This window comes from Thermobia domestica, chromosome 12 (genome assembly GCF_964235325.1).
Source record: "Thermobia domestica chromosome 12, izTheDome1.hap1.1, whole genome shotgun sequence".
NCBI lineage: Eukaryota > Metazoa > Arthropoda > Insecta > Zygentoma > Lepismatidae > Thermobia > Thermobia domestica.
The window spans coordinates 206,914,928-206,939,123 of NC_137465.1; the positions used below are offsets into that span (position 1 = coordinate 206,914,928).

At 36.0% G+C, this 24,196-nt stretch overlaps 1 protein-coding gene across 4 annotated transcripts in view; it reads left to right on the plus strand.

Annotated features, from left to right (window-relative positions):
- Positions 1 to 24,196, plus strand: part of Scgalpha (sarcoglycan alpha) — a 72,719-nt gene that overhangs the window by 42,421 nt on the left and 6,102 nt on the right. For 2 of the 4 annotated variants that reach the window (XM_081734648.1, XM_081734650.1), the window contains exons 8-9: positions 5,806 to 6,000; positions 22,018 to 22,083. In XM_081734648.1, coding sequence (XP_081590774.1) covers positions 5,806 to 6,000; positions 22,018 to 22,083 — 261 coding nt within the window. Of the gene's footprint in view, positions 1 to 5,805; positions 6,001 to 17,191; positions 17,267 to 22,017; positions 22,084 to 24,196 lie in introns of all 4 variants that reach the window. The other 2 variants (XR_014127843.1, XM_081734649.1) reach the window with 2 other exon arrangements.

The following is a 24,196-nucleotide window of genomic DNA, read 5'->3' on the forward strand; positions in this document are numbered from 1 at the left end:
ACAGTAGATCTTGTACTCGTAAGTGGAAAGATAATTGTGATTTTTTTAAGTAGAATGAGATATATTTTTAATGACATTCTTACTTTGTTAGATATCGTCACGATACTTGTAGGATATATTAGAGGGATAGCAAAGTTTATTTTAAGATAGTTTGCGTTTGTCTGGTAGCAGTGTTTCCAGCCACAGAAAATTTTAATTCCTGATTGTAAGTGAAAAATTCGGAAAATATCTCATTTTTGCCTCTATAATTTCCCTCTTGTTAGCTACATTGGAACAAACGTACCGATATGTGAAAGCCTCGTCTTTGGACTACACAGCACATCAGAAAAGTTTCAGTAGGATAATTAGGGAAGCTGCCGATCCTTCATAACTGTTGATGTTTGCTTCTGAGGCGGAAAAAAGTGTCAAAATTTCGTGTGTATGATGAGAGAGAATTTTTTCTTTCTGTCTTTGTATGGCAGACAAGGACTTCAGGGTTTCACTGTGCGTTGTCGACACACGAAAAAAATTTTTGAGGTGACTTGGCTCACGTGGCAACAGTAGTGTCAGCTCCAAAAAAATTTAAAATTCGGTTAGGGAATTTTTTGTGAATTTTTACCACTACATTTCCCTCCCGTTGGCAACACTACAATCAAGCTTACGTCATAAAATTGCCACATCCTTCTTCTAAAAAGCAAAGTTTTAACCATATCAATCGAGTAAATAGTCTTTGAGTTTTAATTCATTAATTGAAAGTCTACTAAATGCGAAAAATGACCCTGTCTCGAAAGAGTTAACAAAATAGGAATGCAGCCACGTTCAGCTTGGGAAAGAATTGAAGAAACTTTTACTGCGATCCAAAATTTTAAAATTGCCTGTTCTAATGTCAGACAGTAAATGAAATTAGGGCACAGTGGCTCAGTGGTAGATTTCTCGCTTCTGGTGCGAAGTGTTTCCTGGTTTGTTCCCAGATCATGTGAGTTTGTGATGGACAAACATAGTGTCTCTGAATTTTCATGGGTTTCTTCCGTTTCCTTTCACATTCTTATTCCATCAGTTCTCAGGGTGTCTGTCGGTCATGAAAGTCAAGAAAAGATCACGAAATTTAGCTTTTGGGTCACGATTTTTTTTAAAAAAATTTTTAATCTGTGCAAATATAAGTGTAGATAGGAAAATTTTGTTCTATAAAACGTAAAAATTCAGCACCAAAAATGTTTCTGGACGGCTTTAGATGCTACCAAATCGCAAACAAACCACGCTTCTATCGCATGCATGAAAATTCGGCCCAATTCGCACTCAAATTCGCTCTTGAGAATGTTACTAAATTTTATGGTTTGGGAAGGAAAAGGTCACGAAAAATTCACGAAATTTCATTTTGGAATTTTAGTAGACACCCTGGTTCTTTGACGATCATTCACTTTCATTAACTATCTGTCTTCTCTAACTTAAAAGGCATAATTGTGGGACGAAAAATGAAAATTTCATTTTCATTTGCTAAATGAGATAATAATACGAGGGTCTTTTGAAAAGTTTTGCACACTGAAAGATATTATGGAAGTAAATCATTTATTGTACAAAATACCTTTACAGCCATTCAATATAATCTCCATTCTTGCTTATGACAGCTTCCCAGCCTTTTGGTAAATTCTGTATTCGGGATAGGGCACCTTCATTGTTGAGCTGTTTCATCATTCGGGTCACCTCACTGGAAGCTTCATCAGTTGTATCGAAACGTCAGAGGAACCCATCTGGCAGAGATTTTTCTCATCTTTAACTTTTCAGTAATGAGTCTGTAAACTGAAGTGACATACATTCTGGCCTCATATGCAATTTCCTCAAATGTTTTAGTCGATTCTCTCGCAAAATGTCATTCACAATAATTTCAGAGGTGTAGTCTGTTGCAGTTGATGGTCTTCCACTTCTTGGATTGTCCGCACTGCTTACACGACCTTCACGAAAACGAGCTGACCACCGTGATACATTGCTACGATCCACTGGACTATTTTCACAAACCACTGGCGAAGCATTGTAAATTTCAGTTGGATTCTTTCCACGTAGAGTTTCGATTTTGATATAAGAACGCTGGTCACTGTGTGTAATCCGACCTGAGTCGGGTTCACCTTCCATTTCAACACTGAATTTCTCACAACACAGCCACGCAAACCCGCAAACACAGACACAACCGTCAAACCCAAACTCTGACTCACAACTGACATAAAATTGAACTTGATCACACGACTCAAACGATCGTGCATGCACTGTGTGCAAGATCTTTGAAATGATCCTCGTAAGTTCAAATGAATTTGATTAGATAAGTGGTGCGTTGATACTAATATCAAGGTAAGAAAGAAGAGGGAAAGGGGTGGAGCAACAAAATACTGAACGAGAAACCTGTGTTTATATAAATTAAAACTTTTCAGCCCTTTTCTTTGATAGTAATTTCTTTAAAATGGTTTCATTTAATGACAATTGACAAAACATGTGTTCAGTTTCTTGTTTAAGGTGGGAGAATGAACAATAGTAATTTGTTGTATGTGAAAAATTTCTTTTGCCGCCCAAAAAGAAGGTAGTGACATAGTGATCGTCTGCATTGCCAGATCACCTCCTCTGAAGTACAGCAAGTGTTGAATAAATAAGGAGGAAATTTCGAGTTCCTTTATTATATTAATGGCCACTTTGACAATATTTAAAGTATGATTTCTCAAAAGCACATCATAAAGTTTTAAGGAATCAATAATTTTAGTAAGTGGGGAGTCACAACACCGAAATAGCATGTCACATGACCAACATTGCCATTTAAAATTTTGAGAAGGAATGTCACCCTGCTTAGAAGGAGGATTTGATTTTCAGTTTAGCGCTCCTTTCAGCACCAAAGCTATATGAGACGTGAACCTACAGCTTAACATGGGATCCTAACCACATGAGCTCCCGCCGGGAATCGAACCCGGGTCTCCAACGCCGAAAGCATGTACGCGAATCGCTTACCCACAAGGAAGCTCTTTAGGAGGATGTGTATGTACAGATAAAGTTAATAAACAATTTGAACGGTACTTTCGCTAAAACACTTCATCAGGTTCTTAAATTTATTTTTTGTTATATTTTTATAGTGTGATGTCTTCTACAGTTTTTTGTGTTTACTGCACACAGCTCTCAAGAAATCTGGGATCGAACTTGCGATCTGAGTCCTAAATGTTAGTGCTAGTGTCTGCTGGCACTTTTAGGGGCTTCATTCCCATCAAACATACTTAAAAAGCTTAGTTAATTACACGAAACGTATAAATTTGTAAGCATTTAGATTACTGGGCTTTCGAATCTATGGCCATATTAGCCTGTCATGTATTAGGGATGACGTAACCTCGGCGAGCACACTATCAGGGAAAGGGAAGGAAGGAAGCGGCCTGAGACCTGTACGTTATGGGGCGTTTACACTTGGTCGATTTAGTCGCACGACTAAATCGATTTAGTCGCACGAATCGCCGAATTCGCCGCTAGGCCGAATCAGATCGATGGATGTGTTCAATTATTTCAACCACAGAAAATAGAATGTCTTTCAATTCAGTTGCCAGTCGATTAGTCGCCTTCGATCAACAAGCGATTAAGTTGAAGTCCCGTTTACACGGTCGATTAAGTTGAAAGTGACGTCAATTCAACTGAATCGAACGCAAATCGACATTTTCCTGGTGTGAATGAGGAAAACCCAGGAAAACCTCATTCAAGATGGCTGACCTGAAAAAGCTTTTTACACTTTTTCGACCGAGTGCCCCTATCGGGAATCGAACCCAGGACTGCTTGCACCGAAGGCAAGAGCGTTAGCGACTACGCTACGCGGGGTCACTATAAGTTTGTTATAGTAAGGAATGTGCACATAGGATAGTCTGATTTTATTGGCAATCTAATGTCGAAAACTGTAAACTGTTGTCAGATAATAAATAAATTTGTTCTGATTTATATAGGTAAAGAATTTCTATATTGAGAAATGTAGGATAAATTTAAAACTTTTCATTCTCACCTAAGGATTCTGTGCAGGAGTTTCATCGGATATGGATTGTGAAAATTGTTAAGAAATATTTTCTTAAAATATTAGCTTAAATTGGAATACAGAAGCAATAATACATATTAAATTCAAAGTCATCCCCGCACGTAGCCTTATGTCCTGGAGTTCCTCATAAAGATTACTTCTAGGCAACCCGATAGAAATAAGACTGCTTTTCTCATCAATGACAAATTTTATAAATGAACCATCAATTTTGCTCCATACTTGTTGGGAAATAAGTTGCTTAGTTGGGTTGTCGCTATATTCGTGTGCGTGTTCATTTAAACTGTTTGGTTGGTGTGACTTTGTTATTGGTTGTTCGCATTACATACTGATTTGATGTTATGATTTGAGGTTACGAATTTTTTTTAATAAGATAGTGTAAATAAAATAGGTAATGTGTCGATTCAATTTCAAATGACTTAGGTCTATCAAAATTGTTTGCTAAATCTATAATTTAATCGAAATATGAAACGAACTCCGTAAGTTTTACGTCCCACGATTATGCCAGCTAGTCTAAAGGAGACGGTGATGATGAGAAATGAATAAAATGGTGGAATGAAAACATTGGGAGGAAGCGGGAGAACCCCGAGAAAACCCAAGCACACGATGTTTGTCCACCGCAAAACGCACTTATCGCGAGCTGGGATCGAACGAAGGACCCTAGAGGTGAACACTCTACTACTGAACCACCGCAGCTATAATTTAATCCAATTGTAGACTTATTCATTGTGTAATTTCAGTAAATGATCATTATACAGCCATGAAAAAACATATAGCAACTCCATGTAATTTTATGCGCTTACAAGGATTCAACGGAAGTTTCCACATAAATGTGCATAAACATTCAATGATATATACATCAGTAGAAAGGAACTTTAACACAGAATAGAAATCAAGTTACAGAAAGTACTTACAAGTGCAACAATGGATAATATTTAATAAAATGGTGACTGAAGTAAAATTTAGATCATACAAAAATGACTTTGCCTGAAGCCAATATTTGATCGGATATCTATACCATTTGATAATTTTATTGTACTCTTTTGGTATTGAGTTAACTAAATTTTCAGTGACTTCAATAAAATGCAGTGTTGCCACCCGTGCAGTGAAGTTATCAGATTGTGTGAACATCCAAGCAAGTATTAGCTTAAGGCAAAATCAATTTTGTATGTGCGTACGTTTGACCTCAGTTGACAATGTACGTCACATTTTGTTAAATATATAATCCATTGTTGCAGATTAGGTAACTTCTGTAACTTGATTTCCATTCTGCCCGAAATTTTCTTCTAATTAATGTTGAGTTGATTTTGAGTTTAACGTCCCTTTCAGCAGCGAGGCTATATGAAATGGGACCTACTGATTAACGTGGAATCTGAATCACGTGAGTTCCCGCCGGGAATCGAACCCGGGTCTCCCACGCCAAAGGCGCGTACGCTAACCGCTTAGCCACAAAGGAGCTCTTTTCATTAATGTGTATATATATATATATATATATATATATATATATCATTGTATGCTTATGCATATTTACGTAGAAACGTTTTTTTGAATCCTTGTAAACGCATAAAATTACGTGTAGTTGGTGTTAATTTTTCCATGAAAGTATTTTTAGAAAAGGGATATTTTCATATTATGATTGGAATACTAAAAGAATGATGAAGCATAAATAAAGACATTATGCCTATTCCATTGTAGAAGAATAGAAAAAAATAAAAATAAAATGTAGAAAATTTTAACCTGTTCGTTTTTACTTTTGTTAATTTAGCTAAGAGAAATAATTTGTTTTCCAGATCAAAACGCAACATGGAGACTCCAGCAGTTCAAATGGTGCAGTATGCAGCTGTTCAAAGGGCTACCAACACTCTCAGATCAATGTCTAATCGTCGTGATACAGGGCGTCTCTCTACTCCAGAAAGAAGTTCCACTTTTTCGCGTTCACATACTGCTAGCCCCAACAGCTCTCTCCCACGCACGAGCACTCCTAAGTAAGTTTCTCTAAGATATTAGTTTTCCATATATTTGAGTAGATTTCCTTATATTTAATTCATTAATTAATTTAAGAAAGTTGTATAATAACTCATAAAGTCACTGTATGTTGGATACCTAACAGTGGGTAATGAGAATAAAATAGGCCAGTACTATCTTCCGGCGTTACTCGAACCCGGGGATCTTCCGATTGTAAACCAAGAACGTTATTACGTATATATATTAGGGTGTCTCTTAAATAAGGTAATTTTGTGTTACGATACGCACCCCCGCTAAATGTATTTTATGTGATCCTAAACAAGCATTAGTGAAATAACAGCTCCCTACGAGAACGTTAACCCGTGCCGACGTGACGACAAAATCATGAATTGACGTTTCCACATTTTAATGTAATTTAGAATGTTCAACCATGATAACGGAGAAACCAAAAGAGACAGAGAAACGAAACTTTGCACGAAGAAACTAGAGAAAGGAGGATCCATGCCTGTGTATTGTCGAACATCACCGGATAAACAGTGTTGCCAACCCAAGAGAAAGGTATCTTTGTAAATCGAATGACCTAAATTGGATGTCATTGGAAGCAACAATGAAAATAAAGACAAAAGAGATGGTGAACAGACATAAGTGTTGCGAACTTTTCGATAAATAACGTGAAATATGTGTTAAATGAAAACGCCTTTGGCACACACAGGGAGTGAGGTACTAACGTTTAGTACACCTTGAATTAAATATTGACAAGAACTGTTTACGCTGTCTCCAAGTCTAGAAGGGTCCGTTGAACAGTGTTGTCATCAACAGAAGAGAAAAGTTGAGTTTGAAAAAGGTACAATAACTCGGAAAAAGTCACCAGTGCAGTGTGGTTTAAAACCTATAATGCAAGTCGGTAGAGCATGAGGAGCAGTACTGTGGTTATGTGAGATCAATAAGTCACATACTGACTGAGATATTCGGTATCTTGTCAAAGCTGAGAAATATGATTTGTAAAAGATGGCAACGCTACGTGCGAAAACGGCGCTTGTCTTTAACACGTTTCACATTATTTCTCGAAAAGTTTGTAACACTAATTTACGTTTACCACCTCTTTTGTCTTTATTTTCATTGTTGCTTCCAATGATGGTATCCAATTTAGGTCGTTCGATTTACAAAAACATAATTTTCTCTTGGTTTGGCAACACTGTTCATCCGGTGATGTTCGTCAATACACGGGCAGGGATCCTCCTTCCTCTAGTTGCTTCGTGCAAAGTTTCGTTTCTCTGTCTCTTTCGGTTTCTCCGTGGAAACGTCATTTCATGACTTTGTCGTCAAATCAGCACGGGTTAACAATCTCGTAGGGAGCTGTTATTTCACTACAGCGTATTTAGGATCACATAAAATACATTTAGCGGGTGTGCGTATCATAACACGAAATTACCTTATTTAAGGGGCACCCTGCATATCTATCTATCCATCTATCTATATATTTAATATATATATATATATATATATATATATATATATATATATATATATATATATATATATATATATATATATATATATATATATGCAGGGTGAACGATATTACGTGGACAAACTTGGACGGGTGATTGTACATCTAAAAAGAAGCAAAAAAGTCCTAGTGAACATGGGGGAAATTCCGTCCCGTTTGAGAGTGACAGTGTGACAGTTTCAAAAGCGTGGGAACATGAACAGAGGCCAACAGCTTAAAAACAATACATCGTAGAGAGTGCGGTTGAAAACGTCACTTAGAAAGTCATACCTACTCTATTGAAAAATGCATATTTGAAACGCAGCTATGCGTGCGCACGGGATTCCCCAAAGGAACGGAGGGATTTCCGGACATGCTGTAAAGGAAAGAAGTGTCACACGTTGTTAACCCCGTGTGACGTAACTATCTCTTTGGACCAACTAACTATCCTCTTTGGAAAAACAGCATTAAATAACCATATTTATTAATATAAAAGGCTACACATCGTGCTGATAAGTAGCCATCTGTTTCACAACAGATTACCAACAACCTTCAATTGTCTCCGACAGCGTAATAACGCTGCTAGGTTATTTCACATTTTGAAAGCATTTTCTGCCTGCTTTGTTAACTCTCATAAATCTCCCAACAACCATTCGCACGAAATTTATGAGTTTCGATATTGTGACAAACGTGTATTATTATTCTTCAGTTTATAGTGACCTTTATTATGAACCAATTTTTGAGAACATTCATTTCATTTTGTAAGAAGTGCATTTCGTTTCGTTTCTGCGTTTTCTTTTATTTTACGTCATAATGCACTCATTGGTCACGTTTGAACCTCACCCGTGGGAACTATTCTGATAACGTACTCTTACATATCTTTCTTCTACCACATGATAGTGCTCCAGACAATCAAAGTACATGTTTAGACGAAATGTATAAAAAATCGTATGTTATGAGGAGTTTAAGTTTTCATTTTTCGCCTGGGTTATAGACCCATGGGCGGGGTTTCGTAACAGCAGTAGGAAGAACCATACTTTATTTTACAAGATGGTGGTATAATGTACAGACCTGCGTTGTGTATCATGTTCAGTTCTTTTGTTACACTAGCCAAGAAAATTTAACTTTTTTCTGTAACTGGCATGAAAGCAGCTAATCTTTATGTTTTCGGGTATGCTGATAACGAAAATGTTAAAGAAAATGCAAGATTAGCTCTCGTTTTGTAGTTATTCCCTACGTAAAGTTATTCCCTATATAAGTTTATTCATGTCTTTTCCTTGTTATTATCCCTCAGAGAAAGATCACTGAAAGCGCAACCGCTTTGCCTGGCGTTTGTAGTTTTCTGCTGGTGATTTCCTGATTAGTGTCCAGCAGTAATCGGCTAACATTGATGCACTTCACTTTCCCTGGTATCTCATTACCACGTCCGAGTTCCTCGTGCTCGTTGCTTACAGCACCATAGTCGTTAGGAAAGAAGTCCTTTTGGGAATCTAAAATATATAACTTCGAGGACGCATTGCACCTCAGTCTACCGCAGCAGTGCAGAAGATTTGCCACCAGATCGTTACAGTTTCCTGCCCTCTTATTTTCTAGAAAGTTTGTTGACATTTAAACAAAGGCAGGTGGGACAGGAACAGGCAGTCCGTCTGCGTGAGGCACTGGTCGCATGGTCGACGGTATGTTAGCATATATGAAGAAAAATTTCTCTCCTTGGAAATACCGTGTTAATGGAGTTGTCATACAAAAGTAACAATCATTCACATGGTTTGGTGATTCTCGCCAGATCATGGGAATAGCAAAGCCCATGGAAGATCCTTTACGATTCAACTACGAATGAAGACTCGAGACACAAAATTGCAACATACCTGAGGAGCCCAGAGCTTGTCGTGGTCCCTGATTTCACAGCCAAAGTACTGTCTGTACGCGTTCCTAATATATGGCGTTATTAGTTCCCTTTGCGATCTCAATGTAGCCTGTCTGCTCTGTAGCAAAAATTGTCAGCACTGTTTACATATTTGCAAGGCATAATGAATCACAGCAATTATTGACCACACACACTAACTACACTTCAGTAATACTTTTTTTCCAGAACACGAACAGAACACAATTTGTAACAAACTGAAACTACACTTAAAGGAAACATGCTCCGCTCCTCCGTTCTTCTTTCCCTTCCCCTCCTCTAGTTGCTGTGATCCCGGGCTAAAAACAGCAACAAAATACACATAACTATTGTTGCCTGTAGGAAACTTAGTCAATCTGTCTACCATCATCGAGATTTCGATGCCTAATGGGAAGGGATTGACAATGAATGCTAATAAAATATAATACTTATAATTAAATGCACCCCCCCCCCTTTAAATTGGAAACGAAAGCTAATTCGAGTTTTCATTGTCGTTTTCGTTATCAGCGTGGTCGATATAGTTAACAAATATCTATTTCATTCCAGTTACATTTTCACTGTTGGTTAGTGTTATTAATTTTTTTTTTCATTCATTTTTTAAACCTTTGTGTAAGTATGTAGAAAGTTAATAATATGAATAATACAAGTATAGTAATTGTGTATTTGATTTAGGATTTTTCCTCTACATGTTACATGCGTAGTTCGTCGTAGTATGTTTTACCTATCTATAACTGATTAATCCCTAACTTCTAATATAGTGATTTATTGCGGTTGTTTGTGGTGAGATTGGAACAAAACTTCGTTTTGTTTGAATCGCATCACAATTTGCAGGAAAATAGCATTTGTATACAGATAGCTTTGTATGCATTGAGGTTGACATTAGCGAAGCTGTCAATGCACGGGTGCTGAACGGTTTTCAAGTTCGATTCCCGAGCTTGGTTATTACGTTGGTTTCTTTCACCATCCGCAGTAATCGTTATAAGTTTGACATGTTAAATATTCTAGTTCATTCAGTGACGTACGTAAGGATAGGGGGTTCGGAATTTCAATGCCACCCCCTTTTCTTGAGCAAGATACTATAATAAACATAAATATTTACGGTATTTATGTTATATATACAAAAATTACACGCGTATCCTAAAAAAATACGAAATTGAGCGCTTGAACCCCAGTTGATAAAATTCTGCGTACGCCACTGACTTCATTAGTTGTTAGTTTAGATTCAGACAGCTAGGTATGATCAGTAATTCTTTCTCATACAAGTGTAGCCAAAGATGCGAAAGGATTAACTGGAGCCGAGGCTAGAAAACTTAATTTAGAAAAAGAACAGAAATTGCTTAAGATAAGACTTTTTTTCCAAGTTGCAAGCAATGATTAAGGGAGTCTCAAATGTTGTACACCAGTATGTATTAATATTGGAGGGGAGTTAAAAATGTAGAACACAACTTTGCTCGTAGCACTGGTATAAATAAACTCAAAAGATGGACTCGTTTAAATTATTATAGAGTTTTCAAAATATCATAATTTAGATTAGCAAGTAACTATTTTTAGAGTGTGTTAATAATGTTGCCCTTGATGCGTTTTACGTTATAATAATACTAATAGACCTTATATCTTGTATCAATTTACGTTCTTTAAACTTTTATTATATGAACTAAGATTGGAAGTGGATTATGAATTATATATATATATATATATATATATATATATATATATATATATATATATATATATATATATATATATATATATATATATATATATATAAAGGGTTATCTTTATTTTTCGACTTCGAGCTTTTTCGAGTCTTACCCCGTAAAATAGTTCCATATCAGACCAACGTAAACCACGGGGAAAATTATCTGAATTAATACTTTTATTAAATGCTGCCCCAAACTACCTCAAGTTTTAATGCATTTACAGCATACAATATGTAGCAAAGATACCTTAAGTATGGGATGGCTAGAGAGAGTGACTCTATATCGTAGTGGACAGGGATAGTAGAGGTAGAACCACATCTGCTCTTGTATACACCATCATCATCGCAGCCCTCTTGAAGTCCGCCATATTGGACATAGATCCTGGCTATTCAATAGGAAGGAAGTCATATGACATTGTAAGGGGTGTCTCCTGGTTCGTATTTAGTAATCTTCAAAATAATTCAAACGTTTTAACACTTTCTTAGCTGGTTGTTAATTACTTAACCATGAGAAGCGTACATAATCAACTTTCTGCATATACAACAAGATGTCTACCCCTTTATACACGCTTATTTTCTCGACAAGATGTCTACGTACATGTACATTTATTTACGACGTTGCTATAGTAACAACTCTCTTTTTAGTTAACGATTACAAAATCGAAATCTCGAAATCTCTATGTGTCTTTCTTTTCTTTATACATAATACTGCTCAAATAATTCGCCTCTGATCCCTTTCTATAAGCTGGCACAGATTGCTAATATTATATACAACGTTACCGTTGTAGATGTCGCTCGGACGGGACTTCCATAATAGTTCTACTATGAAGGAAAGAACCCTGGGTTAAATACCATGAAACATCTACCTTTTGAATAGCCCCTGGTATATTTAATATCACCTTTAATACACATATTCTACTTTTCCATTTATATATAATATATTATAACATTACACATTTTTATATTTATCAATATATCTCAATACTAATAACGACGATTTACAATTATCATGAATGAGGCTATTCAAAAATTAAACCTAACTCATGGTTTCCTTCTAGGGTACAAATTAACTATTCCTTCACATACAAACAACATTATAAACAAAGATCTTCATAATATTAAATATTAGCAGGGTCAGAAGGCAACAAAATTAGAACATATAAACACATTGAAGATTATCATTTAATACATTAATAAACTCTGAAAAATTAAGAGATTCGATATTCATTATTCCTATTCTTTCCATATAATAAGTTGCATTTATCTTATACAGTATAAGTCTGTCATTACCTTCATATGTTTACATTAAAATTATGATCTTTAATTTTTAAATATTTATAATATTCGCATGAAATTCGAATAGAATAAAAACACGAAAACAAGAATAGCTTAAATATATGTTTCTTGGAGAAAACATAAATTGTCAAACTCGGTATATCCTTGTATTACAATAAAGCTTTTAGATAATTTCTTATCATGAAACACAAATTAACAATTCCTCAAATTAATGCTATAAAAGGAAATTGCAACAAAACTATAAGGAACAAATCAATAGTATTTTCAGTTAATTACCATAAATTAATTTCATCACTTTCTTAACTGATTTTATAATTGCATATGTTTTCAACGTACATTTTAATAATAAATAAACTGAAGAACATATTAACCATAGACGTAAGCAAAGGTCAATTTAATACAAATCCATCGGACGCCTTTTTGATAGTTTAAGTTATACGTTCGAAGGGTTCATTTAAGCAACATTGTATAGCACAATCTTGTGTACTTTCTTGGCGATTAGACACTGTTACCATATTTTGATTCATATTTACAGAATTCCTGCCATCTGCAAATTGATTTTGTGAAAATCGATGATAATTATTACTTCTACTGAAATTCCTGTTGTTATTTCTAAAATTCCTAGCTCCATTTCTATAATTAGGTTGCGTTTGATTTCCTGTACCATTATAACTACTCATTCTATTATTAAAACTACGGACATTAGAATCATTTTCAGGTTGTATATCTACATTACGAACAGAAGCATATTGTGTCTGATTACGTGCATAATTACCCTGACCTCTATCCTGCATTTTATTGTTATTCTGTATTGCAGACTGACTCTCATAACTCTGAATGAGCATAATTAAATGGTTGAAGTTAATGCACTGTGCCGACATTAACAACTGTTGTAGTCTAAATGGCAATAAGATTCTAATAGAAGGTATAATTCGGGATTCCGGGTGGTTTGGATTTAGTGATCTTAACTCATGCATGATATGTAGACACTACAAATTCAGTAATACTCCGGTGTAATTTTGGATTGAAATGCTTCGTTCGCAAGACGGCATCTCTATTCGCTACCATAAAATCATTTTCATAGTTTGATAGGAGAGCATTCTTAAAATCTGAATATGTATGAAGACTACCTCTAATAGCTTTAAACCATGTTAAGCAGGGTGGTAATAAGATGTGCGGTAATAATTTTAAAAACTGAGACTCATCTGCACCCATGAGCTCACATTCATCCTGGAATTTTTCGAGAAATGCCCTAGCGGGGATATCTTCTGGCACGCCACTAAATTTTGTAAGCGACTTAACTTCGCTGAATCGCAATTGTTTACCTGTGTTCGTCTTCATACCTCTGTTGGAGATGTGTTTGCGCCTGGATGTTTGCCTCACTCTTCCTTCTCTTTCAGTACTCTCTGCACCACTCGAAGATCCATCAAGTTCCAAAGCTGGTCTGGGAGGACGATCAGGTACCCAACCTGTAGATGTAGAATGATTCATGCATCCGTTATCCTGAAATGGAGTCTCGGGAATACATCCCTCCTTGATGAAATTTACTTCGTCTTGCAATAATTTGATGTGATTTTCATGGGCATTAATCGTTGATTCTAGAACATCCATTGACTCTTGAATTTCCGTGCTCCTTTGTACTACTTTTTCCATTTTCTCATCGTACTTCTCAAATTTTTCCACTACATGTCGGTTCATCTGATTTAATTGGCGTTGAACAAGATCCCATCTGTTCTCATTGCATTGTTCCAACTTCGCTATTTTTTCATCAAAATCATTAGCTAACTGTGTTATTTTCTGGTCCAATTTTTCTTCAAAGTGTTGAATTTGCTCTGACTGGTTCCTCATTTGCTCAGACTGGCTCCTAATTTGCTCTGACTGGTCCCTCATTTGTTGGGCTAACTCATCACCTTTTCTTACTTGATCCTTAATTTGCTCAGACTGGTTTCTTATTTGTTCAGACTGGTTTCTTATTTGTTCAGACTGGTTTCTTATTTGTCGGGCCAAGTCTTTTAAAATGTCAGTCAAATTTTCACTAGGATTCAATTCTGGATACACACTCTGATCACCAATTATATTATTACATGTTGTACTCATAGCCATATTTCGATGAATTACTTTTCCACTTCTCAATATGGTAACACTAAGGTCGCGTTGAAAGCTTGCCGTTTTTACTATTCTTCAAAACGACACTTATATACCTCCCGGTGGTGAGGCACCAATTTGTAAGGGGTGTCTCCTGGTTCGTATTTAGTAATCTTCAAAATAATTCAAACGTTTTAACACTTTCTTAGCTGGTTTTTAATTACTTAACCATGAGAAGCGTACATAATCAACTTTCTGCATATACAAGATGTCTACCCCTTTATACACGTTTATTTTCTCGACAAGATGTCTACGTACATGTACATTTATTTACGACGTTGCTATAGTAACAATTCTCTTTTTAGTTAACGATTACAAAATCGAAATCTCGAAATCTCTATGTGTCTTTCTTTTCTTTATACATAATACTGCTCAAATAATTCGCCTCTGATCCCTTTCTATAAGCTGGCACAGATTGCTAATATTATATACAACGTTACCGTTGTAACATATCGTTTTGGGGTAGCTTTTCATTACAAACACATATCTGACTTATTTTAACTTACCTCTAATCATTTATTGGTTATTACAGGCAAAATATTTGTTTGTTAGTATTCAGTTGTCTTTCCAAACTTATGAGGTACCTTTGTCCCATATTGGGGCATCATTTAAAATATTTAATTGAACTAATTTTTTTTCATGGATTATACTAGTTTAGTCTGATGTGGAAACATTTTAGAGGGTAAGACCACCCTTATATACAAAAGTGATCGATAGCCTAGTGGAGAATCGAACCCTGTCTTGTTACGTTGCAAATGACAGTTAAACTTGGTTATAGCAACACCAAAAGGACCTAAAAAATAGCGTCGCAACAGAGATGGAGATGTGTAATGTCAAGGTATCAGGTATCGAAGGTTGGGATTGATTAAGTATTTGACCCTCGATCAAGCCAATAATAATAATAATAATAATAATAATAATAATAATAATAATAATAATAATAATAATAATAATTAATAATTAATAATAATAATAATAATAATAATAATAATAATAATAATAATAATAATAATAATGGCGTAACTAGCTTTTTTCCCTTCCACTTTCTAGTTTTCAAATCACTCTTTTTTTTTTTTTTTTTTTGGTTCAACGCTTTTTTTTTCATAGCTATATTGTCGCTCGGGCAAGTTTCCTGCTCACTGTTACTCTAGATATGGGTAAAGAAAAATAACTACGCTATACTGTAAAAAAGAACAATTATATTGTTAGGGTACAGGGCGGGCAGTATTCGAACTTTGCAAGAACAACCAGCGCAGTACTAGACAGATCCTCAGAAATTTGAGAATGGAAATGCAAAAGGAATGAGGTTCGATGGACTTTCAGTCTCCTGTGCCCTCTACTAATTCTCATCCGATAGCCAATAACCGGACGTCCAGTCACCAGAAAGAGGCACCACCACTCACTTATGCAATGACGTTATGTGAATGTGGCATTAAAACATGATATAAAAGCACATTTCATATGAGGAATTAGTTCGTTTCACTGAATATTCGGCAAAAAATACGAGGTGTCGCAGAAATCGATGTTGCTATAACCAAGTTAAACTGCATTAAACCTTGTAGGCGGTATTGGCAACAAGAGTTTTGCCCTTTCAGCAACAGTTTTATTGCAAATAGCTGTTCTATATACATATTTACTGATGGGTGCTGTAGAATGCATATTTAATGTTAATATTTCCTTACATCATTGTAATAAATTATGACACATACTAAAGAAAAGTGGCTCACCTTGTGCCTCCGTGTTTATTACGTTAATTGAACATTTTCTTCCTCTCTGGAAACGTCATCAGCACCAATTTTACTACTGTATCACCGGTTCCTTACTTGTACATCTCCTGTTGTAAGTTTTGTTTTCTTTAAAGAACAATTAGTGTAAAATATCCATTATATAGTAAAAAAAAAAAAATATAATTTCGAATTTTGATTGCCCTTAATAACTGTCCCTGTATTTCCTGTAAATATGAATGTTTAAAAAATTAATGCCTTTTCTTCTCCTTCTGTGATGAATTTTTATAACATAGTCGTCCCAGAGATGAAGGAAATATTCAATTAAAGTAATAAACACGGAGGCACAATGTGAACCACTTTTCTTATGAATATATAGCCTATAGCTTCTATAATTAGATATGACATATACTCTTTCAAAATTTAAGTTTAATAGCGCAGCTGAAAATGTTACACTGAGAAAAAGGCGAAAGGTGGTTTGAAACAAAGACCATATTGTCTTTTTGAATGTCCTGTCTATTTCTGTGTCTCTTAGTCTATTTTATTTTTTCTATTACTGTGTAGATACGTACATATTGCATTAAAATATAAATAAAATCTTAATTATTACCTGTATATTACTACGAGAAGTTTTGGTAAAAAACATTGACTATGCGAAGTCTTGCTAAAATTATCGTAATAAAAATAAATCAGAACTTTCGTTGCTAATATTCACACAAAAGAAAGAGTATTGCATTATATTATGTGGCATCTATAATAATTATTAACTAAGCAAGGAAAATTTCACAAATAGAATATGAAATCAGTGAGTTTCATATTTTAAGTAAAGAATCTACTATATATGGTAATGATTATTGCATTTATAGATTATGCGAGATGACTCAATGTTGAAAAAATAAAAGAAATCCTGTTGAATGTGTGAGTGCTTTGTGTTTTAACGCTATGTGTTCCTTCTTAGGAGTTGTCGTTCAAAAGCCCCACGCAACATGGCTGCTAGGACAGAAGTAGGGACTACGTGGTTGACATAAACTGGGTTAGTGTTTCATTTTCACTGTGGAATTGTTTGGATGGTGGTAGCTGGTTCATGCATTCTTTATGGGTCAGCGTTCTGTGTTTGCATGCAACTTGAGTGTAACAATCAGTTGGAAGAACAAAACTGATTTTTTTTTTTTTTTAACTGACACCCTTTTAACTGAAAAATGAAGCCTCCGTCGAAAAGAGTTAATATTCATGCATTATTCGTTCTTTTCCATGGTTAACATTTTTTTTAAATTTATTTTAACGCTGCTACTATATCAGCAAATGTGAACATAAATTTCGTTCTATTACGCAAAACGTTCGGTCAGATAAGGATTCAAAATAATTTTAATCGCCTTCCTTTGATTCCACACTCAACAATTGTTAGCACAAAAACATACTCTTTTCGTGCTGTTCGTTGATTAATTAGTTTGGATCTGTTTGATCAATACGATTACAACTTTTTTAGATATAGAAAGAACTCAATCCTTTGTACGTTAGCGAAAACTATTCAAGTTAGTTCATTCATATCGAATTTATTGGCAAAAGAAATGTAGAAATGGAAAAGCAGTTTTTGTGATCATTGTACCTGTTTGAAGTGACGGCTTGGGCTGTTGCCTACCTTACAGGCCGGTACTAGATTTCTTGAAATCGGCCAGTAGTTACCAAGGCTGGGTAGCAATATGCTTGATTCAAAATTACGTAGAAAATAACAAATCTTCCAAAGAAGGCTAATGGAATGTATTCGTTATCTCGAAGCGAAGCCCATCCACCAATTATATCTACTGGTGGAGGGAACTGTCCTAGCGATTAAGAGTCTGCTGACTTCTCCAGTGTCGACACCAAAGCTGCCAGGAGTCACCCCATATCGCAAGGTACTGAATCTCATGGTATGGCGACAACCCGGCAGACTCCAATCCGTGAACTGGGAATTCCCGAGAAACCAGGGAGGGCTATATTCGCAGCCATGCCTACCTCACATTAAGGTTAAAGTACCGCCTGCACTGCCGGAACCAATGGCTTGGCAGTCCGCCCATTTGGTAGTGTGATGAATCTCTCCTTCCCCTGCAGGATGTCTCTTCACATTGGCTAAAGGCATTAATAACAAAGAAATACTTTCTCCGTGAAGAATTTATTTGTACCTTGTTTTTGGACCGAGATGAAAATTTCTAATTAGCGATTGAACCACTAGCTTCGTATAGAGGAAGAGTGATTGCATAATAATACATAGACTGGCCAAAGTGTGGAGCCAACGGCGATATGGTTTTCTGATGCCCGTTGAGTTGTAGAGTGGGGAAAATGACCGATTGGAGTTATTTCTCCTTGAACGAGAGGAATAGACGCAGAGAGAAGTAGCGGTGTAATTTAATAAGGAGGAATTAATAAGGCAATGCAGTTAAAACATTGCTAAAACAGAGTAATGAAAGGGAAAGAATGATTCACGATAAACAGCAATATAATAGACCTTCCGTAACTGAAAACTCCAGAACTACATAGGGGCCGCGGTGGCTTAGTGGTAGAGCGTTCACCTCTACTACTTGGGGTCCCGGGTTCGATCCCAGCCCCCGCAAGTGAACTTTGTGGTGGACAAACACCGTGTGCATGAGTTTCCTCGGGGTTCTCTCCCGTTTCCTCCCACTTTCTTCACTCCACCATTTCATTCATTACTCATTATCATCGTCTCCTTTAGCCTAACCGGCATAACCGTGGGACGTAAAACTCAAAGATTTCATTTCATTTTCCAGAACTACAGTGCTTGCCAAGTTCATTCCAGTCTTCCGAAATGATTGGTGTGAGAAGCACTGGAATTCACCTTGCCCGTAGTACTCTGCAGAAGATGTAGAAAAACGAAAACTTGCATCAGTGTAAATTTCAGAGTCCACTTTTTCTAACAAAGGACGACTCTAATCGCAGGATTCAAATGTTTTCTGCATCAGTTTCAAAGAAACCCGTCTTTGTTGGAGGAAATGATTTTCTCCGTCAATGCGATTTTTTTATGTTTTCGGGGAAGTAAACGAACAGAGTTTCAGCAGCTGGTCAAACTCGAACTGCCAATGTTTATCTACAAACTTCAATGATCTTTAAGACTCGACTTTAGTGTAGTATGGTTTGCATGACGTTCATATTACATGTAGCTATATTAAAGAAACAATTACAATGCGATGGAACAATTAAGCAACTAGATTGAGAATGATAATGGACATCATGAATTAAGTGCTGTTCATCATACCTTCCGTTGGGTTCAGAACTTATAGCTGTGTACAGTGTTGTTTAAAAAAAAAAAAAAGTCATCCATCTTCGTTTGCAAAGCTTGTATTTTTATCCATAGTTGGAGTGAAATGAAACAAATACGAATCCCCTTTGATGAATCTTTATTTCAAGATTATCATCATAAATAATCTGCCATTATTGGCAGGTCACTTGCCGCAACTGAGAAGCTTCCATGCTCCACGGTCTTCCGCTAACCTCTTCGTCTTCACGTAGATTCTTCTGTTTTGATACCGTCCATTAATTGTAGTCTCCTTCGCCCCTTCCCTCTCTTTCTTGCCACCATCCCTCTAGCACGTCCCTCATGATGCAGTTCCTTCTTATCCAATATCCCAACCAGTTTCTTCTTTATAATATCTAAAATTGTTCCTTTCTCCCTTGCCATTTGTACATTTCTAACGTTCTCTCATTCGTTTTCCGCTCGACCCTGTTAATTCTTTCATTCTTCTTCACACCCACATTTCGAAAGCTTCCAGTCATTTCTCATCATTTTTGGGTAATGTTCATATTTCTGACCCATACAGTACAATGCTCCACATGAAGCATTTTATGAGTCTTTTTCTCAACTCTTTATTCAAGATCCCACAAAATAGTATTTTCTTCCTCATAAAGATATCTTTCGCCATTCCTATCCTTGCTTTTATCCCACGTTCACACTTCATATCATTACTAATAAAAATATTTTAAAATAAAGTATTAAAACTTCGTACGTACAGTTGCAGGAATATGCCCTAGAGATCTGGGTGGTCAGTTTTGTGTGAACAGGCTATACATGTTAGTGTACATTTTTCTTCAACTAATTGCTATAATGTAGCTTAGTTCAGTTCTAAGAAGCAACTCTTTAAAACGATGTGGTCTAAACACACTTTTTGCTAAAAGAAATACTCACCACTTTTAACAAGCTTGAATATGAAAAGTAAAAGAGCAATACTAGCTCACAAGTGCTTTTTGTGCTTTTATTTTTAACACCTGTGATGATTTTCACAAAAATTTCAAAAACCAGAAAACTTTTGAGTGAACTCGTCGAAACGAATTCTACTGTATAGCAATTACGAATAGTTGAAGTGTTAGGGTGATTTTGACGTTGTACGCGTGTCTTTCTGATATATTAGTGAAGGACAGATCTATAGCTTTCTCACTTGACTACTGAATTGTAAACGAAGCTCATTTTCAGCAGGATGTTGCTCGAATATGATTGCATAATAATATGCAAGATATGCATAATAATATGTTCATTTGTGAATTATGAAGAACATAGTTAGATTAATTTTCTATTGACATTCATCAGTAAAGTAATTTTGTTTGGGGAAATTGCGGAAAATAAGACCAGCCCTAGGGAATAGAGATGGCCAGAACCGGTTCCTGGTGGAACCGGCTTTCGGGTCTGAACGGATCCGGTTCTTGAAGATCCGGTTCCGGAACCGGTTTTTCGGATCCATGCCTGGAACCGGTTCTTCGGATCCAGGTCTAGAACCGGTTCTTCGGATCCAGGTCTGGAACCGGTTCGTCGGATCCAGGTCTGGAACCGGTTCCGCTGGAACCAAAACTTTGTTACCATCCCTACGCTAAACGCGAGCTGCTGGCAAACTGTGAACAGTATGCTAGATGAAATGGTGGAAGCGACAGGCAGGCGCCCAGGCGGCGGCAGCTTGTCTCATTTGGCTAAATAAAGTGGGTAACTGGCAAACTCATTGGCTAAACAGGCAAACTGGCCAACTCATTTGGCTAAACACCAAATTTTTTTTCTGGGGGCACAAGCGGGTCTGGGCGGGGAAGGCACAAGTGCATGGTCCTCTTTACATTATTTTTGAAGGTGAACTTTGTGCTTCCTTTACGGGTCTTTGAGGGCTTTCAGATCCAGGTCTGGAACCGGCTCCTAAGATCCGGTTCTGGAACCGGGTTTTCAGATCCAGATCTGGAACCGGTTCCTAAGATCCGGTTCTGGAACCGGGTTTTCAGATCCAGATCTGGAACCGGAACTTTGTGGCCATCCCTACTAGGGAATCCCTTAGAAATCCTTGTTAATAATTTGGCTCTGATTTCGATGAGAGTTGTGTTCTCAAGGTTCATTCAAATACGGAAGACAGACACCTAAATGTTGCATTTTTGTACAGAGGGATCATGAAACTTGTCATTTAGTCAGACTCTGGAATATGATTATACCTTATTTCATAAAGAGATCAAAGCAACGCGGTAGTACCAAGTTTGGTGCTCAGACATATTCTAATGTGTGTCATGCTTGTACTAATGTGCGTAATGCACATTAGTAACTAACGGGAAAGAACGACTTGTCTACTTTCTTTACTCTGTGGATTTAACTATTATAAATAATTGGCAATTGAAAGAGTAAAAGCTGCGTTTGGTCAATGTAATTGATTCATTAAAAGTTGCATTCAAGTTGCATAATTAGTGTATGTTAAGTGTCTGTCGATAAGGTATTTTTTTTCTTTTAGATTCGAATGTACTCTATGGAAATGATTATTAATAAATTATTTTCAGGCAATTTTTGGACCATAATTCACTTCATCGGCCAAATCCACCGCCATATACTGGCCCCAGCAGGAAGTAAGTAAACAAAGTAAAATAAAGATTGCACGATTCCTTATGAGTCAACTAACATATGTAGAGGTACCTAATTAGGTTTTTTTAATTAATATTTTGTAGTCGAGTGGTTCCAGAAAGCAAGGCCTGACAGTTAAATGATATATATAAATAATATTAAGTATGGAATGAGAATAGGAAATCTTATCGTGGTGAAGGATAGTGAACGTTATCGGTAGTCGATTGTAACAGAGGTAGGGTAACTTTCTCTAAGAAAGTATTTAAAGCACTGCTTGTACTATTGAAACGAACGTATGCCATCAGTTAGGAAAGCAGTACATTATCATTAAAATTTATCTACTCCATCTGGAAACATTAAAACAAAAAAAAAAAAAAAAAAAAAAAAAAAGTTTCTGATTTTCTAGCATGCAACATATGCATTCTCTCTGTGAAGGATCTGACTATGACAATATAGCAGAGTTTCTCAAACGTTTTTTGAAAAGAGGATACCACTTTTATTAATCAAAATATTCTACAGACTATCCTACTTGCGTCCCTTTTGAAAACAAATTTATAATATTAATTTTTTTAATGATTTTAATACATACAAATATACTTATATTTTTAAAAACCTTAATTTTATGTTTATATCGATCTATATAAACATGAGAAAACATGAGAACATGAGGAAATGAACTTTAAAGGTTCATAGCTCCAAAATTGTGGGACCTACTGTAGTCGGGTCAAGACTACTTAGGCACTAATATGTGCGCTACCCAAAAATGCATGTTTCAGAATACTAGGGTACTCACGCAACAATTTTTGTAGAGGGAGTTACCTCCATAAAAATTGTTGCAGAAGTATCGCAGGATTCTGAAACTTGGATATTTGGATAGGGCACTTACTAGTTCCTAAATGAAGTTTTGACCTGACGAGGTATGTTCCATAGTTTTGGTGCTATGGACCTTCAAAAGTTAATTTTTTCGTGTTTTCGGCAGCCTATAACTCCGAAAGGAAGCATTTGTGCACCCACGTTGGTCTATACTTTTCGTCTTATCTTGATGTCAGAAATCGCCTCGGAAACGTTGTCGGTGTTGTTTTGAAACACCCTATATATATTAGGGATTTACTTTTTAAATAGTAGATGGTTATCAAGAACATTTTAGTAATACATAGGCTATTATAGTCTATGTATAAGCTATTAGACTGTATAATCATTAAGTTAGGAAAGTGTGTCGTTAGTCAAAATAGGTTGGGAACTATTGCATTAGAGTGGAGCCATATATTTACGGATACCATATTTGTAACTACTTAATCAGTATTCGATCTGTTGTTCCGTGTTTTACTCTGTAGTCTGTCACTTAATTGTCAGATCTTGTTTTCTGTAACAACTAATGAACATCCCAACACACTTCTGTAACAGCGCACTTAAAAAACCTTCCTAAGTACTATGTGCTTTGTATAATAATCGAATATGCTTGTCGTAAGTTGTTTTACACTTAGATTAACTAGCAATATTTACGTTATGGATGATTCTGTACTTCCTACCATTAAGTGTGCATATCTAACCATTTATATAAATAAAATCCCTTTGACAAAGGCTGTTTAATCGGTTACATGAAACTAGAATATTCTACATTGTTCCGAAACATCATCGACAAGTTACTTGTGAAGAACTTAGAACTTTATGCACGATGTTTTTCCTCTGATCTTTCCATCTGTATATCTGTAACATCTTTCCTTTAATGTCGTCTCATCTATTAAATCGGCAAAGGTAAAAACCTCGTGAGATCAAAGATTTTCGATACTGCTTTTATTGCGTATGACGTGTGGAGAACCCACTTAAGAGGCTCCATTACGGCGAAATTAAAATATCGCTAATTTTACAGTAATTATGTAATATCTTCAAATAGATAAAAGATAATCGAAAAGTGGAACAAGAGCTCGCTAAACAATATTATTTTACATGAGAGATACTCACTTATCTGCTTTCGATTTCCAGCCATTTAGAAAATCGGCATTTTCGCGTTTATAAATGGTTGCAAACGAAAAGCTACTAGGTGACTTTAATAACGGTACCTCATGCAAAATAATATTGTTTAGGGCTTTCTTGTTCCACATTTCGATAATCTTTTAT